This window comes from Chrysochloris asiatica, unplaced genomic scaffold (assembly GCF_000296735.1).
Source record: "Chrysochloris asiatica unplaced genomic scaffold, ChrAsi1.0 scaffold00139, whole genome shotgun sequence".
Taxonomy (NCBI): domain Eukaryota; kingdom Metazoa; phylum Chordata; class Mammalia; order Afrosoricida; family Chrysochloridae; genus Chrysochloris; species Chrysochloris asiatica.
In genome coordinates, this window is record NW_006408657.1 from 8,231,513 (window position 1) to 8,253,135 (window position 21,623).

Genomic DNA, 21,623 nt, shown 5'->3' on the forward strand with positions numbered 1-21,623 from the left:
CAAAAATTATATTATATTGTTTATCATTTCCCGAACAATGTCAAATTATTTCATTGTTTTCTTATTCCTGATTTCCTGTGAAATAATTCCATGTCTTAAACTCATGTTGGGAGATATCATGCTATTTCTAATTTACTAAGTGTTTATCAGGAATAGATGTGAATTTTTGTCTGTTCAAATACCATTGTGCCATCAATTGTATTATTTTTTAAATCCGGAAAATAGTATGATGACATGTTGTTGTTGTTATGTGCCTGTGGAGTTGGTTCCGACTCATAACGACCCTGTACAGGGCTTCTGAGGCTGTAAATCTTACGGGAGCAGAAAACCTCATCTTTCTCCTGCGGAACAGCTGGTGGTTTCGATCTGCTGACCATGAAATTAGCAGCCCGATTCGTAACCACTACGCTACCAGAGCTATGATGACATAGCTCACCATTATATTAATAGTATTAGATCACTTTTGATACACATCACAATAAATATATGTTTATTTAAGGAATTCAATTGTAGTGGACATCCATGAGCATTCTTCTCTGGTCATTTGTTCTACTATTGCTCTTGGATGCTTAGAATTGGAATCAGTACAGCAAAGTATGTGCATTTTAATTATTGGAGTAAATTTAAATATTGGAGTCAAATTAGAGTCCTGGTGTGATATTGTACAATAAGCACCAGACTGCTAACTGTGAGATGTACAGTTCAAACCCACCAGCCACTCCTTGGAAACCCTATAGAGGGTTTCTATGAATTGGGACCAACTTGCTGGCACACAACCTCCACCATTACCAAAGTTGAACCTAATAACTTTATATGATTCAGCTCTTCACTTTGTTTTGAAACTTTTCAAACTGCTATTATGGACTCTATGAGTATAGCATGCTTTTGTTAGGTGCCATCGACTCATAGCAACCCTATATACAGTAGAACAAAACACTGCCTGCTCCTATGCCGTCCTCACAAAGCACTCAGTGTGTGTGTGCCTTTGAAACCATCACTGCTCGTTGTCATGATCTTGAAGGTTCATGTATGCTAGCAATACTATTATTATTCCTTTTCTCAGGTTTGATGCATTTGCCATTCTTCCGTATTTTCCTCTCCCCATCTCTAGGCTTTTACCAAGGAAGTTACAGTGTTGATACTCCTAAAATGATTTTTAAAATAAGTAATGGAATGTTTTATTTATTTTTTTGAATACTTAAATAAATTATTTGGGCATTAGAAAACATAGTTTTGATACTGTTTCTTTCCTTTTTTAAAAATAAGTAGTTTAGCATGAAATGCAGTAAGGACTTTCTAAAGTTAAATGCCTTCAAATCGATTCCAACTCAAAGTGTGCCCCGTGTGACAGAGTAGAGCTGCCCCATTGGGTCCTCTAGGCTGCAGCCTTTATGGGAACACATTACAAGGTCTTTCACTTGTGAAGCTGCTAGGCGGGTTCAAACTGCCACCCTTTTAGTCAGTAGCCTAGCCTAGTGTTCAATTGTTGAACCATGAGGGATTCTTAACTTTCTAGTATCTATGGAAATATTTTAGCATTGTTTTAATTTCCACTCCATTTTTAGCTCTTTTATAGATATTTATTTTTTTAATTTAAAATTTCTTATGTTGTCAAGTACCGTGGCGTCGGTTCCGATTCATAGTCACTCTGCACGGGGTTTCTGAGGCTGTAAATCTCTACGAGAGCAGAAAGCCTCATCTTTCTTCTGCGGAACAGCTGGTAGTTTCGAACTGCTGGCCTTGAGGTTAGCAGCCCTATTCGTAACCACTATATAATACACAATGCTGCAATTTGGGACAGGAGCCACTTCAAAGTCCTGCAACCTCTCCTTTCTTCAATTTGAATTCCTGAGCTCAGTGTGAGGAAGGAAATTCACAGTTAGAATGCAAGGGTTTAGACCATTACATTTTCCAAGTGAACTGTCTGTCTTAGACGAATTGATCCGATACATAGGAGAATGACTATTAGGGAGAAAGGATAGTTAAGCATTTCATTTCAATGAATAGAATAATCTCATAGTAAATTTCCTATTTATCCCTAGGAGTCTCTAGTTGACACAAAGAGTTAAGCACTTGACTATTAGTCAAAAGATAAACAAAAGATAAAAGGTTTGTTGGAAGACAAAATGTCTCAGCCATGAAACTGAGACAGTTCTACTCTGTACACATGGCATCCCCATGATTTGAAATCAACTCAATGGCAACTAACTACAACAGCAACCTTTACCCATTATATAATTCATTCTTTGTGTTTTCTTTGCTTATGTATCTTTGTATCTCTAGCACCTTGAGGTGCCCTGGTAGCACATTAGTTAAGCACTCAATTCTTGACTCAAAGGTAGGCAGTACAAACCCAGCAGGTGCTCTGTGGGAGAAAGATGCGACAGACTGCTTCTGTAAAGATTCTCTGAGCTGGCAAGAGGATTCTGACGATATGACAGAATAGAACAGAATAGATCTGCCCCATAGGGTTTCCAAGGCTGTACATCTTTATGCAAGTAGACTGCCAAATCTTTCTCCTAGGGAGTGACTGATGAGTTCAAACTGCCAACCTTTGGTTAACAGCCAAACACTAAATCACTGCTCTATATGATGAGCCCTGTTAGTGTAATGGTTAAAGCACTCGGCTGCTAACTGAAGGTTGGCAGTTTGAACCCACCAGCTGTTCTGTGGGAGAAGGATGTGGCCACCTGTTTCCAAAAAGATTAGTCTTAGAAACACTGTTGTTGTTGTTAAGTGCCGTAGAGTCGATTCCGACCCATAACGACCCTGTATAGAGTTTCTGAGAAGCGGCTGGTGAGCTTCAACCGCTGACTTTGCAGTCCAGCGCATTAAACCTCAGTGCTACACCTGAACTCCTTAGAGACATTGTGGGAGTGATACCCTGCCCTATAGGGTCACTGAGTCAGAATGGACTTCATGACAGCAGGTTTTTCTAGCACCTTGATTATCACCAAATGGTGGGAATCTACAGAGTGTCTGGCAATTATCTTCCTTTATTTGGATGTGGGCCTCAAATATCAAGATTGGCTCCTTTTTGCTGAAAACGTTTTGTGATTTCCTCAATACTGGACCACAGATTCTTTGTTTGAAAAGTAGAAGATTACCACTGTATGATTTTCTTCAGCTCTAAGTGTTTATTCTTCACTGACTCATCTGACAAGGTGGCTATATTCTTATGTTAATTTTTAAGCTGGATCACTAAAAATCAGAGCTAATGAATTATCTATGTTTAATCTTTCAATTTATAGACACTAAACTTTTCTCTTTCTGGTGTATGAATATTGACAAAAAATAGAGTTGTGTAATCAACACCAAAATCAATGTAGAGAAGAGTTCTATCACTTCTATCCCCAAATATTGGTTATGCACAGCAGAAGGAAACTTGTACCTAGTCCTGTTCCATCCTCACAATGGTGCTTTTTAAATTTCACCTACAGTACTCTGTCTAATCCAGGATCACAAAAATTTTCTCTTAAATTTTCTTCTGCATGTTTTATAGTTTTAGGTTTTATACTTAGATCTTTGGTCTACTTTGAGTCAATAAGAATTATTTTAATCAAATTATTTGATTATTTGATAAATTAATGTAAGAATTCATTTTGGCGTTGTAAGATAAGTACTGGACCACAAGATCAATTTGAACTACAAGGTCAGCACTTCAAACTCACTAGCTGCTCCTCGGAAACCCTATACAGGGTCAATATGAGTCAGAACTGACTGGAATGCACCTAACAACAACAGCAACAACAGCAAACATAAACCAAACCTTGTTTTGAAAAAAAAAGTAATTTCACTGTCACAAGACTATTTTCTGTTTGAAAAGATTTTCTTTTAACTCCTGATTTGTTAAATTGTTTTATGGGATATCTTCCAGCAAAGATAGTCACAGGTATGATGTTATTTTTGTCTCTCAGGTGACAACATATGAGTTCACCTTTCACGTTCGAGTTAATTTCATGGATGCTTCAGAAAATTACATTAAAGTACACTCATCAAGTTCTCAATCAATTTCAAAGACAGAACCACTTATCTCACCGTGCTATGTTCACGCAACTGGTATGTGTATGAAACAACACTCATATTGATAGAGATAGGCCAAAGATTTGCACTAAGGCAGCTAATTTTTTTTTTAATCAAAATATACCATTTATTTTTCAGAACTTAGAAATACTAAGACTTAAAATTGTCATGTGCTTTGTTTTTGTAGTACTTAAATTGTAAGTCTCTGAGATGAATTTTGATCAATAACAGATTCTATCGGACTATGTACTTGAAAAGAAGAATAATATGTTGAAGGTTTATCTACTCCTCCAAACATTCAAAGATAAAACTGATATACTATGAAACTCATATTTCTGAACTGTTTCAATTTTGTTTTATAGAAATCATTCGTACTTAATCATTTTTCATGAAAAACAAAAAGTATAGCATATACTGTATTTTTTTTGTATTCTGATATTAAGTTTCATTGTCTTTAATAGTAAATTAGTGATGTTTCTCATATCAATTAAAAATTGCATTTGCAATCAGTAAGAAATGTCTCATTAAAGTAAAACATACAAGACAGAAGTTTATTTCACTATCATGTCAAATCCAGACTTAGGGAATCTACAACTAATATTAAGTCCTGGTGGCATAGTGGACTGCAAGGTCGGAAGTTCAAACCAACAAGCCACTCATCGGGAGACAGATTAGACTTTCTGCTCCTGTAAAGCTTTACAGTTTCCAAAACCCTTAGGAGCAGTTCTACTTTGTCATATCGTTAGAATAGAGTCAATTGCATTGGGGTGGTTGGGTTTGAAGTTAAACTTTATTCCCCTTGTTTGAAGTTATATTGGTGGGAAATGAAATAACTTTTGTTTTCTGAATTACGTAGATTATTTCCCTGTAAAACAAATTACAATTTTCTTATTTGACAATTAAATTTAATATAGTAGCATTTTAGATTATTAGAAAATGTGTTGTTAGATGCCATTGAGTTGGTTCTGACATATACTGACTCAAAACCTGTATAGGGTTTCTGAGGAGCGGCTGATGAATTTGAACTGCCAACCTTTCTATTAAAACCAGCCTTTCAGTCTAGTACTTATCCTACAACGCTACACCAGGACTCCTATAGAAAACAAAAAAGTCATCTTGAATGACAATATTTAAAGTAAAATTTAAAAAATATTTTGAAATATTATACCTTTTTATTCCATATATTATTTTGTTATAAAATATACACAAATAATATACCAATTCAACAATTTCTGTGTATAATTTAGTAACATTTATTACATTCTTCAAGTTGTGCAAGCATTCTCACTATCCTTTTTTTCAAATTATTCCTATACCAATAATATAAATTAAGCTCCCTCCAAGCAAACATTTCTCCCTTCACCTTCCCTCCCATCTCTGGTGACCTTTGGTTTTTATACAGTTATTTATTTCATATAAGTGAGATATACATTGTTTGTCTTTGCTACAGACTTATTCCACTCAGCGTAATTTCTTTAAGGTACATCCATGCATTAAGACTTCATGTCTATTTATGTCTGAGTAACTGTTAATTGCAAGGTCAGTGGTTCAAACCCATCTGCCACTCCTTGGAAACCCTATACAGATCACTGAGTAGGAGCTAACTCCATGGCACTTAACAGCAACGATAACAATATTCTATTGTAGGCATATACGACACTTTGTTTTACCCATTGATTTGTTGATGAACATTTATGATGTTCCTAGTTTTTGACTGTTGTGAAAGGTATACTATGCATAATTTCTTTTTATATTTTGCTCTGTTAACTTGATGAATGGTCCATGTGAGCTTGGGAAGAACGTGTATTCTAATATTGGTGGGTAAAGTATTCTATAAAAGTCATGTGTTTGGGGCAGTTATCCATTTGTCTCATGTATTTTGATATCCTGTTGTTAGAAACATACACATTAAAGATTGTTATAGCTTCTTAGGGAATTTTCCCCTTTAACATTAGATTATGTTCCTCTTGATTCCTGGTACGTTTCTTTGCCTTGAAGTGTGTTTTGTTTGAAATTAATATAGCTACTTCCATTTGCTTATGGTATGATATCACAGTATATCTTTCTCCATCCCCTTGCTTTTAGTCTGTGTCCTTACATTTAAAGTAATTTTCTTGTAGAGGAGCTTCAAAAAGTTCGAGGAAAAATGGAATTGAAAGATACTGGGATTTTTTTAAGCCTCGTCATATATTCTTGTTTTTACCTACGCTAACAGTCTCTGTCTTTTAATGGATATATTATACCATTCACCTTAAAAGTGATTATTGATATAGTTATATTAATGACTATTTATGTAAGTTTTGATTGATTGTCTTTGTTTTATGTGTTTTTTTTTCCTGTTTTCCACTATTTTCTGTCTTACCTGATTGCAAGTAAACATTTATTTGATTCCATTTTCTCTTCTCTCTTACCCTATCAACAATACTTTTATTATTTTTTTCCTTGAATGGTTGTCATAGAGTTTTTAATATATGTTTGCAACTCATCATACCACATTATGGGGTAGTTCAGTTGTCTTATAACAAAGTATTCCTGATTCCTTACATCCTTTTATATTGCTATGAACTTTCTGCTCCCAGTAAACTGTTATTCTCTGTATCAGCCTGCTTGTCTCTCCATTTCCCAGCGTAGTAGATTTCCCTGTGATCACAATTTCTGATGGCTTTAAGATAAGTTATTTTCAGTTTCTTTAGTTTTTCTCTTGTGTTACAAGAACAGGAATGACCACCTCCAAGACCTTTACATGTCAGACTAAAAAACGAAGTGTAGCTAATTAAATTTTCACAAATATTACTGGATTTCCACAAAAGGTTGAGATGTCGAAATAAGACTTAATTAAATCATAGAACTTACCACGACTGAAGTTTAATGATGGTTGAAAAGATACAAGTAAAATCTGATGTGTATATAGTATTTCTTCCTGGAGTGGCTGGGATCTGTCAAATAAAGCTTCTAGAATTATCCTTATCTCTCTATTGAAAATTTATTTTAGTTTTGAATGATATTTGCAGAAGCAGTTCACAAAGAATGCCATTTTTGTTTGGAAGGGCCCCATTTTGTACATAGTCCCAGTGTGGTGCTGTAGGGTAAAGCACTGGACCACAAGGTCTGTTTGAACCAAGGCAACATCCATGGTTCAAACCCACCAGCTGCTCTTTGGAAACCCTATGAGTCAGAACCGACTTGATAGCACGCAACAACTGTAGGTAGAAAGATGGGAAATGTCTATATGATTAAAATGCTTCTCCTATCAGCTTGAAAATAATTCTCTAATATTGTCTTAAGGATGACTAAATTATTTACTTAAATGAAAGAACATTCTCTAATTGGTGAAGGAAAATGCCAAAACAAAGCTCTCGGTATAAAAGAAAACACCAAAGTTTTATTTTAGCTGATTATTTCCCAGTTGACAATATGTAAATGGGCAGGCCATCATATAAGTGTCCTTTTCTGTGCATGTACCATGACATTATCTTTTTTAATATTTGTCTCATGACAGATATCAGAAATTAAACAATGATGAAAACCATCTATATTTCCTCTCATACTGAATCCCCATACTTCATAATTCCAGTGTCGTAGTGAAAGCACTTGCAAGATAAGTTATTTTTTTCAAAGTAGAAATTGATTTCTTTTCAAGTGCTTACCATAATCCCGTAAACTTGTAAGACCCTTAAACTTTCATTAAGTATTACATATAGCTCATAGTCAAGTTTTAAGCAGTATCCGTTTCGCTGGTAGATAATAATATCTGCTCCAAGTCAGCATGCTTTTTTAGAGTAAACCCTATGCCTGATACTCTATAGAGAAACCATTTCCCTCCTAGAAGTTTCTTGTTCTATGTAGGAAATTTTATATTATATACCATGTATATGCTTTCCCTTTATTCTCATAATGTTTACTTCCAAATTTCTATTCACTTCTGTTCTTCAGGATTGATAAAATTAAAATACTATTAAAATGGCATAATTTTGAGAAGATCTACTGTGGAAATTATTTTAACACATTTTTTTTTTCTCAGCTTAGTATTAAGTATGTTATTGATGTTAAGTGCCATGGAGTTGATACCAACTCACAGCGAACCTGTATAGTTTCCAAGGAGCAGCAAGTGAATTTGAACCACCGACCTTGATGGTTCAAACTGACCTTGTGGTCCAGCGTTTATCCTACAGCATCACACCACCAGTTAGGTGCTGTAAAGTTGATTCTGTCTGGGGTTTTCAAAATAGAAATGAATCCTTTTTTATCTGTTTCTTGTTAGAAAGCATACTAAGAACTATTTGTGAATTTATTATATGCGATATTTTCCTTGTTCTCATAGCGTTGCCGTCACCAGTGATATTATCCACTACAGATATTTCATTTGAAATTCCTTTATATATTTTGGAGCTTAGCAAGAAAACCACAAGAACGCAAGTATGTATAGAGAAGTGTTGCATATTGTAGCTGTTTTGTGACAATGGTTTTGAGTTTACTAAGTTGATTATTATGTAGTATGTATAGTTTAAGCTGTTTCTTATGATTAAATTCTCCCCAAATATTTAAATTTATGCTAAACTGAGCAAGAATACTCGCCTATTTTGAAGAATATATTCATAGACGTAATTTTCAAAGAACAAAAGCACATATATGATTTTTATTTTATGCATTCATATTTAATAAGAATAATTAAAATATTTGGGATATAGTTCAACTACCCTACTCTCCTTATACAAATGGAAGTTATGATTTAAATTGATGTGAAATATGTACCATACCTATAAAGAATTATGGTAAGAATCAATGATAAAAAGAGTAAAATATCCAGCCCTAGAATAAAATATGTTCCTGGATGGCATTAGCAGTTTGTGCTCGACTGAATTTAAGATTAGTCGTTCAAACTCACTCAGCATGACCATTGAAGAAAAACCTGGTGATCAACTTCAGTCGACTTGCATAAAGATTTTAGCAAAGAAAACCTTATATAGCAGTTCTAATCTAACACACAGGAGTCACTGGGAGTCAGCATCAACTAATTAGCGATGATTCTGAGTCATCGGGATCCTATAGGAAAGAATAGAACTCCCCCATGCAGTTTCTGTGGCACTGTAAGATCAGCACTGGACTGAGAACTATAAGGTCTGCAGTTCAAACCCACCAGCTTCTCCATGGAAACCCTCTATAGGGTCACTATGAATTGAATCGAATGAATGGCACTTAACAACAACAACATTTATGGACACAGACAAAGTGGCTGATGGGTTCGAATTGCCAAACTTTTGGTTAGCTACTGAGCACTTTTACCATTGTGCCACCAGGGATCCTTGATGAAAGAAATATTTAATGAAAACATTTAGCATTGAACCCATAAAACAATAGCTAAGTGTTATATGAAATGATATTTTAGGTTTGTTATTGTGGATTTGCCTTGCCCAAACTGGTGTAAGTTTTTTAATATTCCCTTAATTTCTGGCACTAAAAATATGTTCCAAGCTCTTATTTTCTTTGTTCCAACTCTACAATTAAGATTTTCTCCAAGTCTAGTTCCTTTTATGGGGAAATGGTACTTAGAAACTAAGATCCTGGCATGGGGTGTGCTAATTGCTATTGGGGTGACATGGAGTATATGCTCTTTCAGAAAATAGAGCTAGTAAGCATGCATGGATATCGATCCATGTATAAACCAGAGCAGGGTCACTACCATGGAGTCAACTCCAACTACTATCTGTCTAGCTATCTGTCATCTATCTTTCTATCTATCCATCTAGCTACTTGGGTCAATACTAATGTCTTTAATTCAGCAGCACAGGGTTTATTCCAGTTCTTCCTCCTTGTCCATTTAAACTTTTTTTTTTTTTTCTGATAGTGAGAAACTTGACTCTCATTTGCAATTTATTTATTTGTTCAATTATAGTATGCAGCTAAAGAAGTTTCAGAATTTCTAACTTTTAACTCATTAGAAAAGGAGCTTTGGTAGCATAGTAGTTATGAATCAGGCTGATAACCTCAAAGTCAGCGATTCAAAACCACCAGCCATTTCGTAGAAGAAAGACGAAGCTTTCTGCTCCCATAAAGATTTACAGCCTCGGAAACCCTATGCAGGGTTGCTATGAGTCAGAACTGACTCCACGGCACACCACCAGCACCTCATTATAATGGCTAGCACTTTTATCAAATAAAGTACATTGAACCTCCCGAACCCAGAGACAGAAAACTATGACACCAGAGGAGTAGCCGAAGAGTGGCGCGTAGCACAGCAGAGCCAAGAACCAGAGCACCAGATAGACTGGTGGGCTTCCCAGTGTATGGAGCAAGTAAAGTTTAGTGCCTTTGGGCAGGAGGCTTACTTGTAGAATGTGGTTGTTGTTGTTGTTAAGTGCCTTGGAGTAGATTCCGACCCATAGCGACCTAGTAAAGGGTTTCCAAGGAGCAGCTGGTGAGCTTGAACCACCGACCTTGCAGTTCAAAAGGCTTTGCAGTCTGCCGCATTAACCCACAGCGCCACACCCCTCCCGCTTAATTGGGGAGCTAGAGCCGAGTGCCTTTGGGTGGAGGCTTATATAGGAATTAAGTACTCTTTTGGTATTATTAGCATACCTAGTAGAGCTTTGTAACATTGTCAGAGTAGGGCAAAGGCCAGTCCTCGGGGCTGAGAGCCAGAGAAAGACTCTGCCTGACTGGAAGAACTGCGCTCTAACATTTCTGACTCTGAATTGTACCCTGTTAACTTCCCTAATGAAACCCTTATCTGTGAGCATGGTATCTGAGTCCTTTGTGACCATTCTAATGAATTATTGAACCCAGCTGAGTAGAGAGGGCTGTGGGATGGATGATTGCTGCCATTTTTTGGTACCAATGTAGCAGTTTTGTTCGCCTCTCTTAGTTGCATTCCTAGCAGCAGTTTTCTGCCATCACCATTGACTGTTGCAGGGACCCTTGCAGGCCTCTACCTATCTTCAGTTTTACAGCCTTTGACCCATGGTACATCTCTTTTAGGGGCCTCTTCACCTCCTCTCTCTCTTTGCTTCTTCTCTCTCCTTGCCTCTCTTGCCTTTTCTTCTTTGTGTTTGTCTTCCTTCTCATTCTGCCTGCCAACCAGAGTGGGATTAGTTGCATATAAGAGTATGAGCATATTCCTTGTCAATGTCAAGGTATGACCTTCTCACCAGAGTCACAAATTAATTCCCTCTTGGTAGGCCATAGTCACTTCATTTGTATAGTAGGCTATAATTTCTTCATTTGCATGAGTATATTGGTCATTCCCTACAAGATACATAAAATAGAACAACTATAGGGTAGGCTGCAGTCCAGGGCCAGACAAAAAATATCAAATATCAAGTTGTTTCCAGATTATCCAGGAAATGTCAACCAATTTAGATAAAAATAACAAACCTTCTGAGGTAGAAAAACTTGGGCAAAAGTAATTCCTCAGGGTTTAAGGGGAAGTCTTTCAAGCTGTTTTTCCAAAGAACCAAGGTTCTTGTAAAAGGTCACATAAAGAAGCTAATTTCACCTCATTGGGTCACATGTTAGTTCTATATTTGACTTGTTGAGAAATCACCAAATTGTTTGCATTCCTACCAACAATGGATGAGGGTTCCGATTTCTCCACATTCAGTTTTTTCTACTTATTTATCCATTGATTTTTTTTATTATAGTCAGGTTGTATCTTATTGTGGTTTTGATTTGTATCTGTGCAGTCTTTTTGTAGTCAACTGCTCCTCCTTCCATCAATATTTAGAAACCACAGATTTTTTTTTTCCATCTCTGTAATTTTCTTTTCCAGAATGACAGGTCAATTTAATAATACAATATGTAACCTTTGGGGGTCTGACATTATTCACTTAGAAACATGTATTTAAGATGCAGTCATGTGTTTGCATGAATTAATAACCTCACTTATTTTACCACTGAATTTTGTTTCATTGTGTGGGATGTACCACAGTCAGAAGAAATCTTTTTTTTTTTCTTCCAGTTTTGTTACTTGTATGTTATTTGTATGTTACATTTACATACAAATATATGCTTTTGTGTGAACATAATTTTCGATTCACTTACGGTATGGATATGTACCTAGGAATGGCATTATTGTCATATGATAGTATATGTTTAACATTATAATAAACTACCAAAAGGCCTTTCAAAGTAAGTGACCTACTCTCTCACCACCAATGATTGGATTCCTGTTACTCTGCATTCTCATAAGGAGCATAGGTGCTTTTACTTTTTTTTTAACCACAATCCCTATCCTCTGTGTGTTTTTCATAGTCATTAATAGGCTATGAACATATTTGAGTGTCTCTTTGTTTGCCTACCATAATTTTTAAGACATTATTATGAGCATGTCTAATAGTTATATTATTTATATTTAACAATCATAATATTTATCATTTACATTCAATAATAATATTATTAGCATCGTTTTAAAGACATTATTATTAGCATGCTTAATAGATTAGTTTGGCATATAAGCCCATCAAGTTGCTATGGTATTACAAACAAGTAGATTGCATATTATAATTTGTATAAATGGCTTCTGTTGTATTTTTGTGAGCAGGAAATTCTCTTACATAATATTTCCAAAAAAGATATTCAATGGCATTTGGATCTTAGTGACACTGGAAAACTTTTCAAAGATGGTACCTTCAGGTTGAGTGCTGTGACTGGACATCTGCAACCAAAGGAACGATACAGCATTTCCATATATTTCTCACCAAGTAAATACATTTTACTATATTTACTATTAAAATTTTAGTTTGTCTTTTATATATTTTATCCTTTATACAAAAGTTTAAATTATTGTTTATATGTTATTTAAACAGTTGTAAGAAGTTTCTTATTAGAATTTTATGGTAACCCTTCTCAAAAATGACTCTCAATGATGATCCTCAGCTACACAAGTGTATTTATGTCCTTTTGTCATCCTTTCCCACATTGAACAAGGATGATATATGATCTCTGAGAGATTGTGGATGTGATGATAGGACTACCGAGACTAAGTCATAAAAAGGCTTTGTAAAAAGCTTCTGGCTTGTGCTCGTGGGTTTGGGAAACTGACCAGCGTATCTACTGATCTGTCTGTCCATTTTTGCTCTGGCGTTTAAAAAATTACAACAATTTTATAGTACAAGGAAACTTCAAAAATTCATGGAAAAAATGGAATGAAAAAGTTATGGATTTTTTCCATGAACTTTATGGAACCCTCTCATAAGTGGTATGCCAAATTGTTTCTCATTAAACATCTATTGCATTTACTTTTCTAGATGAACTGAAGCTTGCTATTTTCAGTTTGCATAAAACAAGAAATATCTTGGGTTTGCTCCTTCAAATACTATGTTTTTCTAGTTATTAAAGTTTTATTTTATATGTACCAGTATTGTGAATGAGATTTTTCCACTGCTCTTTTGAACTTGCTATTGCTATACAAAAGGAAAATATTTATAGTTTTGTTTGTTCTTTGGTTCTTTAACTGAACTTTTCTGATTAGTTATATAAGTCTTTTTTTTTTCTTCTTTCAAATATTATTCTTTCAAATATTATACTGTTTTTAAGTAAACAGTTTATCAACCTAAAATCATAGTAAGTTATAAATTTGTTTCATTGCTAATATTGGTGTTGTTAAGTGCTGTTGAGTCGGTTCTAACGCATAGCGACCCTGTATATGGTTTCTGAGGAGCGGCTGGTGACTTTGAATTGACATGCTTGCTGTTCAAACTGACTTTTCAGTCCAGTGCATTATCCACAGTGCCACCTCAGGACTCCCTTGCAGCTCATGTTCATGCCTTTTTCCTTCCTCCTCCTTGCCCTGTTCCTCCATCTTTTTCCCCTTCCCTTTCCTCATTGTCTCATTGATTGCACATGGTTAGGATATCCAAAATAATCTTAATTTTTTTTTGGTGATATTAGGCATCCTAACTTGTTCCAGATCCTAAGGAATACTGAAATGATTTCAAAATTAATGAAAATGCATCACTCATTTAAAAAAACCGAGTCATTGAAGAGAGTTCACTTTAAGGACTATTTAAAATGTGTCATATGGCTAAGGGATCTCTACAATGTTACCAAAGCAATTTAATTCTAGTATCAAAGGGAAATCATTATTATTGCTAGGACAAGGAGAGGGGAACTATCAAAATATGGGTAGTGAGCTGCCTTTATAGGAGAGGTCAAACAGAAGCTGTGACTGTAGAAGAAAGAAGCCACTGTCAACAGATAGCTTTTCAGTGAGGAAACTAGGCAGGTTAGGTGCGGGGACAACAAGAAATGAAGATTCCAGTTTCTGTATATTCTCACTAGCCTTGCTTATTTTGTGTCTGTTTTAAAAGTTATTCTGGTGAGTGTGAAGTGGTATCTCATTGTAGTTTTCATTTTCCTAATTCTAAGGATGTTGAGCATTTATATATTGTCTTCAAAGAAATGTCTATCATTTCACTGAGTTGTTTGTCTTTTTGGTATTAAAATGTACGTGTTCTCTGTATATTCTGGACACAAGTCCCTTATCAGGTATGTTGTTGTGTTGTTGTTATGTGCCATGAGTCGGTTCCGACTCATAGCGACCCCGTACAGGGTTTCCGAGGTTGTAAATCCTTACGGGAGCAGAAAGCCTCATCTTTCTCCCGCAGAACAGCTAGTAGTTTCGAACTGCTGACCTTGCGGTTCGCAGCCCGATTCGTAACCACTACGCTACCAGAGCTCCTTTTTATCAGGTATATGATTTGAAAATTTTTTTCCCATTTTGTGCTTTATCATATCAGTTTTTGATGACGTCCACTGAAGCAAAAATGTTTAAAATTTTGATGGATTATAATTTATCTACTTTTTTCTTAATATCCTACGAAAGGAAATAGAAAGATTTACCTCGAAATTTTCCTCTCACTAAAATGTAATTTTAACTCTTACATTTAGGTGTGTGGTCCATTTTGATTTAATTTTTGTCTATGGTGTGAGGTAGGGCTCTAACTCATTCTTTCATATGGGCATGTCCAGTTGTTTGAGTACCTATTTGTTGCAAAATCTATTGTTTCCCTAGTGGAATATCTTGTTGAAAATCAATTGACCCTAAATATAAGGGTTTATTTTATGGCACATAATTCTATTCAATGTATATATTAATACTTATGCCAGCCTCACAGTATTTTAAATAACATAGTTTTGCAGTAGGTTTTGAAATCTGGAAGTGAGAGTCCTCCATCTTACTTCTTCTTTTTCAAGGTTGTTTTGGTGATTCTTATTTCCTTGTTCTTATTTACATGTGAATTTTATGATTAACAAGCTATTTTCAGCACCACAACAATAGTACAGCACATAATAATAGCGAGTGTTGACTTTTCAAATCAACTGTGGTGTACTGCCATTTTAGGAATTCTACATTTTTAAAATTACTGTGCATGAGAAGTGTACTTTTAAACAACTTTCAATGAACTTTTGTAGTTTTTGTATTTTTTTTGTTAATTTTTCCTACATATTATATTCTTTTTGATATTATTGCAAATAAATTTGTTTTCTTAATTTTGCCTGTTCACTATTATCAAATATAAGTGAATAGATTTTTATATACCTTCTACATGCAATTGCTGATCTTATTCATTAACTTTGATAGATTGCTTAGAATTTTCTAAACGCAAAATATTGTCAAATATGTTTGTGTTGTTAAGTGGTGTCGAGTTGGTTCTGACTCAGAGCAACAGTGTCTAGGGTTTCTGAGGAGCAGCTGGTAGGTTTTAACTGCTGACCTTGTGGTTCAAACTGACCTTGTGGTCCAGTGCATTATCCGGCAGCGCCACACTAAGACAATGATAATTTTACTTCTATTTTTTTCCCCCTAATCTGAATCCCTTTTGTTGGCTTTTATTGCTTAATTATCCTGATTAGTTCTTCCGGTGCAAGTGGCCACAATGGGAATCCTGTAGATTAATAATGCCTTTTAATGCATAAGTTCCTTTTCTAGTCATTTTATGTGTTCAAGGTGCAAATACAATATCTTATTTTCTTGTGTGTATTTTCTCTAGTACTCATCTGTCATGATTAGCAAGCATTTCATCATCTTCCTCTCCATCCTTTCCCTCCTTTCTTCAGTCATCTTCCATTTTCCAAGGATCTCAAGCTTGTTGGAACAAGTAACACATTTCTTATAGAGAATACAAGAGGTATTGTTGAGTTCTGAGTCCATTGCTTTTGGTTCTGGCTCACAGTGTCACTTTTGAACATGGTCCTAAATCGCCAAGTAAAATCTCATCTTCATCTGTGGTTGCTCTGATCTCTAGCAGGTCACACTGGTGTCCTGTGTTTGGTTTATAAGATTTCAGCTTGAATTTACATTCACCATCTCACATTTTTCTCCCTCTGGAATATCATGCTATGAATTTGAAGCTGAAAGGACACTGGCTACTTACTGTGATGGAACCTGTCTTCCAGGACCAGCCTTTAGCCTCTTAAGTTGAGCTTTGTTCTCCAACACAAATGGCCTTTCCATCATAGTGAGTTGTCACATGGGATATTCCTGTCTTTTCTTAATTGGGTGAAATTGGTCAGTTGACGCTGGCAGTCTTTTGTAAATTTCACAATCTGGTGGAATGGAAATAGGAACCTCAGGGAAGAAGTAGAACAGCTGTTATCACACGGAGGGGATTGCAATCATTTAGATGAAACAAAGTATATGAATTGCGGATTGTAAAACTAATGATGATGTCTGTAAACCTTCACTCAATTCACAATGGAAAGTCAAAAATAATCTGAGTGAAAACACATTCCTTTCATTTCAACACATTGCTTTTTCTGAAGTTCTCTGGTCTACTTATGGCCTTATGGTAATGATCTGACCTCATCTTCATGCTGAATATACTAAAAGGATGAGCAGGTTCTATTAAGGCACAGAAAACAACCAAAAAAGAAAGTAGAAATCCTAGCCAAAGATAAATTTTTTTCCTCATAATAATTCAAATCTACTTTAAGGTGACTTGCTCTGTTGGTACGGCTGCACATTAAAATGTTTTTATTTTGGTAGTGTCTCATTGCTTGTCTGATGTTCCACTGCAGTCTGAATCGATAGTCTGAGTAATCTATTGGGCTCCACTGATAGGTACTTTCGTAGTATAGTTTAATGTTTGCTGATGTTTAAAATCATGTAAATTTTGTGTGAATTAATCTAAAACCCTTTCCTTTTTCTTCCTTACTTTTTTCTTCTTTCCTTCCTTTTCATTAGAGTGTCACAGAAAATATTCGGTGGCTATTCCTATACGTTTAAATGATAACCCAGTTTGTTACCGAATATTCAATATTACTGGAGAAGTAAAATCACCTAAGTTACTGTTTGATCCACCATTTGTATTTTTTACACCTGTACCTCTGGGCATAACAACTGTGGTGGATATCAACATTTTACCTCAAAACTATTTCAGGTAAGTATTAATACTCCCCATTTTTATATGCTCTTTTTGTTTGTTTATTTGTACTGGTGTTACCTGGGTCGTGATTACTGATTGACTGGTTTCTACAGTTAGAAAGAACAATTAAAACATTTTACTTTAAATTTGAATAAAATTTTATAAAGCCATCTACTTTTTATCTCATAGGTATTACATTTTCTTATGAAAAATTTGGTGTGTCTTTCTTCACTATATAAAAGGCAAGAATGGAATGTATTATTTTTCTATTTCTGTGTAACACATTTGCAGTCCAGATGTGATGCTATAGGATAAACACTGGACTGCTAACCAGAAGGTTGGTGATTGATACCACTCTTTGGAAACCCTATGAGTCAGAACTGGCTGAACTGCACTTGACAGCAACAATAACAGCAACAATGTGACATATTACTATCAACGTTGCACCTTAAAACAACACAAATTTGTTATCTCACAGTTTCTATGGGCCTGAAATCTAAGTTGAATTAGCTGTGTTCTTGCTTAGGCTCTAAACTGGAAGAAATCAAGGTGTTAGCTGGAAGTCTGGTCTTACCTCAGGCTTCTTGTTGTTCTTGTTAAGTGCCATTGAGTCACTTCCGACTCACAGCGACCCTATATAAGGTTTCCTAAGAGTGGCTGGTGAGCATGAACTGCCAAACTTGTTCAAACTGACTTTGCAGTTAGCTGAAGATCTGGTCTCACTTCAAGCTTTGAGACCTCCAACTTCTTAGGCTGTTGGTAGAATTGATTTCATTGCAATTGTAGGCCTAAGATCTCATGTTCTTGCTGTCTGCTGTCTAGGAGACTCTTAGTTTCTAGAATCATCTCTCAGATCCTAGCCATTGTTATTTTCAGCACAGCATGGCATCTTACTTCAAGGCCAGCAGCAGCACAGCGGTAGAGTATGTTTCTGACTTCTCTGGCTCTCATCTCCAAACCTTCTTTTAAGATTTCCCTTGATGAAGTCAGACCCATCCATGATAATTTCTGTTTTGCTTTAGTCAAAGTCAACTGATTGGGGACTTAATTGCATCTATAAATTGTTTTAAAGGATTGATGTTAAGTGCGGTGGAGTCAGTTCCAACTCATAGTGACACTGTATAGGATTTCTGAGGAGTGGCTGGTGGGTTTGAACTGCAGACTTTGCAGTTCAAATAGACCTTACAGTCCTGTGTTTATGCAGAGATTCTTGGAAGTCTGTGATTTGCTGAATAAACCGTACTTCCTTACACTGAATAGGTGACTGTGAGTAAAATTTTTAGGTTTTGTGAACCTCAGTTTATTTATCTGCAAAATGAGGAGATTGGTGCTGAATGTAATTCAGGGTCTCCTCTAAATATGAGAGGAGCCTTGGTGGCACAGTGGTTAAATCACCCAGCCTTTAAAGGAAAGGTTGGTTGTTCAAATTCCCCAGCTGCCTCACAGTAAAAAGGCATGACAGTAAGTTACTATAAGGATTTGCAGGCTTGGAAATCATATGGGATAGTCCTATCCTGTCCTTTAGGATCACTGTGAGTCAGAAATGACTTGATGACATGGGTTGTTGGTTTGGTTTTCTATATATGAACCTGAGTGATTTGGGTTAACAATCTCAGCTGTTAACTAAAAGGTTGCAAGTATGAGTCTCTCCATATTTTGTAAAGCAACTTTTGACTTAAAGTTGTTCCTGAGAACTTGATACATTAGTTCAAAACTTGAAGAATTAAAATATTCAAAGTTTACACATGGTTATTTGCTGTTTGTGACTTTTTGTGAAAAAAACAAAAACAAAAACAACAACAACAAAAGAATTGCACATTCAAACCCATTTAATTGCATGTATTTTGAACTAAAAACTCTTATTTTATTTTAAACAGAAATTCATCTATACACGTACAATTTCCCTCAGAGATTCTTATGGATGGTCACGTTTCGCCTCTATGTGTGAAGTTTCCAAAGGGCAAAGTCATTGCAGGTTCTCGCAGTGGAGTTAATACTAAGCTCACCTGCCACATGAGCTTCAAATCTTCTAAAACGATGTCATTTTTTACCAGCATTCTTTTCTATGATGACAACAAAAACTGGTAAGATATTTACATATAGATGATTTTGGATTGAACAGTGACGAACCATAGGTTTATATTCTACACTGTTGTAAAAAAAAGTTAAGAAAAATAAAGTATAATGGTTTTGAACATAAAGATTTTCTTAAAAGCTCAAAATGCACCCTTGCTTAGAATGACTCCATTTGTTACAGTGTAGTGGAACTGCTCCATAGAATGTTCTTGGCTATAATCTCAATGGAGGCAGATCACCAGATCTACTTTCCATACCACTGGGTGGGTTCAAGCCCACAACCTTTAGGTTAGCAGGTGTGCACAAAGTGTTTGTACTACCTGGGAATCCTTACCTGCACAGACTTGTTTTGACCTAGGATATCCAAGGCTGTAAATCTTTATGAAAGCCAACTGCCACATCTTTCTCGCTCAGAGCTGCTTATGAGTTTGAACAGCCAAATTTTATGTCAGCAGTTGAGTGCTTTAGTCACTCACTGTACCACTAGAGTTCTTTTGGAGTCAAGTCAGTTTATATAAATTCATTAAGCTTAGCCTTCCTAGTATACATATATATGCATAAATGACTACATATGTATATTATACATGTTATTGTTGTTGTTAAGTACCGTCAAGTCGGTTCCAATTAATAGCGACCCAGTATAGGGTTGCCAAAGAGTCACTGGTGAATTTGAACCACCAACCTTGTGGTTCAAATTGACCTTGCAGTCCTGCCCTTAATCTACAGCACAACACCAGAAGTTCATATATACATACACATATGTTTATGGATATAATTTTTCAAACATAACATATTTAAAAAGTGGTAACTTTCATAGGGTTGCTATGAGTCGGAACCGACTCCATGGCCCGTAACAACAATACCAACAACAACTTTTACTTTATGTCACAGTTCCTTTGTGAATACCTCATTTTAAACTGTGTTAAAAATACAGTTATAGTGCATTATCCTACGAAAATTGTATTAAAAAGAAAACTTAGTAATACATAATCACATATAATCAATATTTTAAATTATTTATATTCATTGTATTATATCAACACATATTTGAACTAAAATATAATATATAAATTAAATTAATGTTAAAATAATTTTATTATATTAATTAACTTAATTTGTGTGTATATATATATATATATATATCTTAATGGTGAATATTTGAAAATAATGAAAAAATGTTGTAAAGATTTTCAGCTTTAAAGATGGTTCACAAAGATTAAAAGAGTATTTAAAGATCTTGGGATATACCACAAATGAGATGATTCATGTGTCAAAAATTTATATAGATTAAAAATGTTGCTAAATTAACATGAATTTATATTAATGAACATTTCAGACTATATTCTTCTATAATGTATATTAACGGATGACAGGTACATATGTAATATGCTTGCATGGGCATAGACACATTTAGATCAAACCTAAAATCTATTTTAGGGACCAAGCATACAGTTTCTAGGATTATAAATGTTTATTAATGAGAGTGACTTAAGGAGCTACAGGTCACTTATATTATAGGTTACTGCTGCTCAGAAGAATAGTAATTGTAATCCTTTTTTGTCCCACTCAAAAAAAGATATTGAAAGATGTGAGTAAAGTTATATTATGATCATGAATTTTTTGAGTCTGTTTGGATGTATTAAAAATAAAATTAATTAAACTAAACTCTGAAACTTTATCATTGACTAAGACAATGACTTATGATACCCTCACTTGTGAAAGATACATTCTTGTATGTTGCAATGTAGTGGATGAGCTCTACTGTTATGAATATAAACATATTACAGCAGCAGAATTAAAATTCACTTGTCCTATAGATTTATCTGACAAAAATGTACTAGCTATGGTAAATACTGACTATATACAACTATTAAATACCCCTTTTATGTGTAGGTAAAGTTACATGTGAATGATATTGTTACAAATTATTGAATTGAAAAACTTTGGATATATAAACTGCTTGAGAACACTTGTTAAAAGCAAGTCTGTTGTGTAATAAATTCTGAAGTACTTTTGAAGCAAGTATTATCATTTAATATTACTCCCTTGATATTAAGTCTCTACTTAAATACTAGATACCAAACCAAATCCACTGCCATAGTGTCAGTTCTCTCTGATGGTGCCACTATATATAGGGTGTCTTAGACTGTAAATGTTCATGGG

General features: G+C 35.1%; 1 protein-coding gene across 1 annotated transcript in view; it reads left to right on the plus strand.

Moving 5' to 3' along the window:
* The window catches only part of LOC102821848 (chromosome unknown open reading frame, human CXorf22), a 106,499-nt gene that overhangs the window by 83,566 nt on the left and 1,310 nt on the right, over nt 1-21,623 (plus strand). The window contains 3 exon segments of the mRNA XM_006870156.1: nt 3,918-4,059; nt 17,204-17,399; nt 18,668-18,797. Coding sequence (XP_006870218.1) covers nt 3,918-4,059; nt 17,204-17,399; nt 18,668-18,797 — 468 coding nt within the window.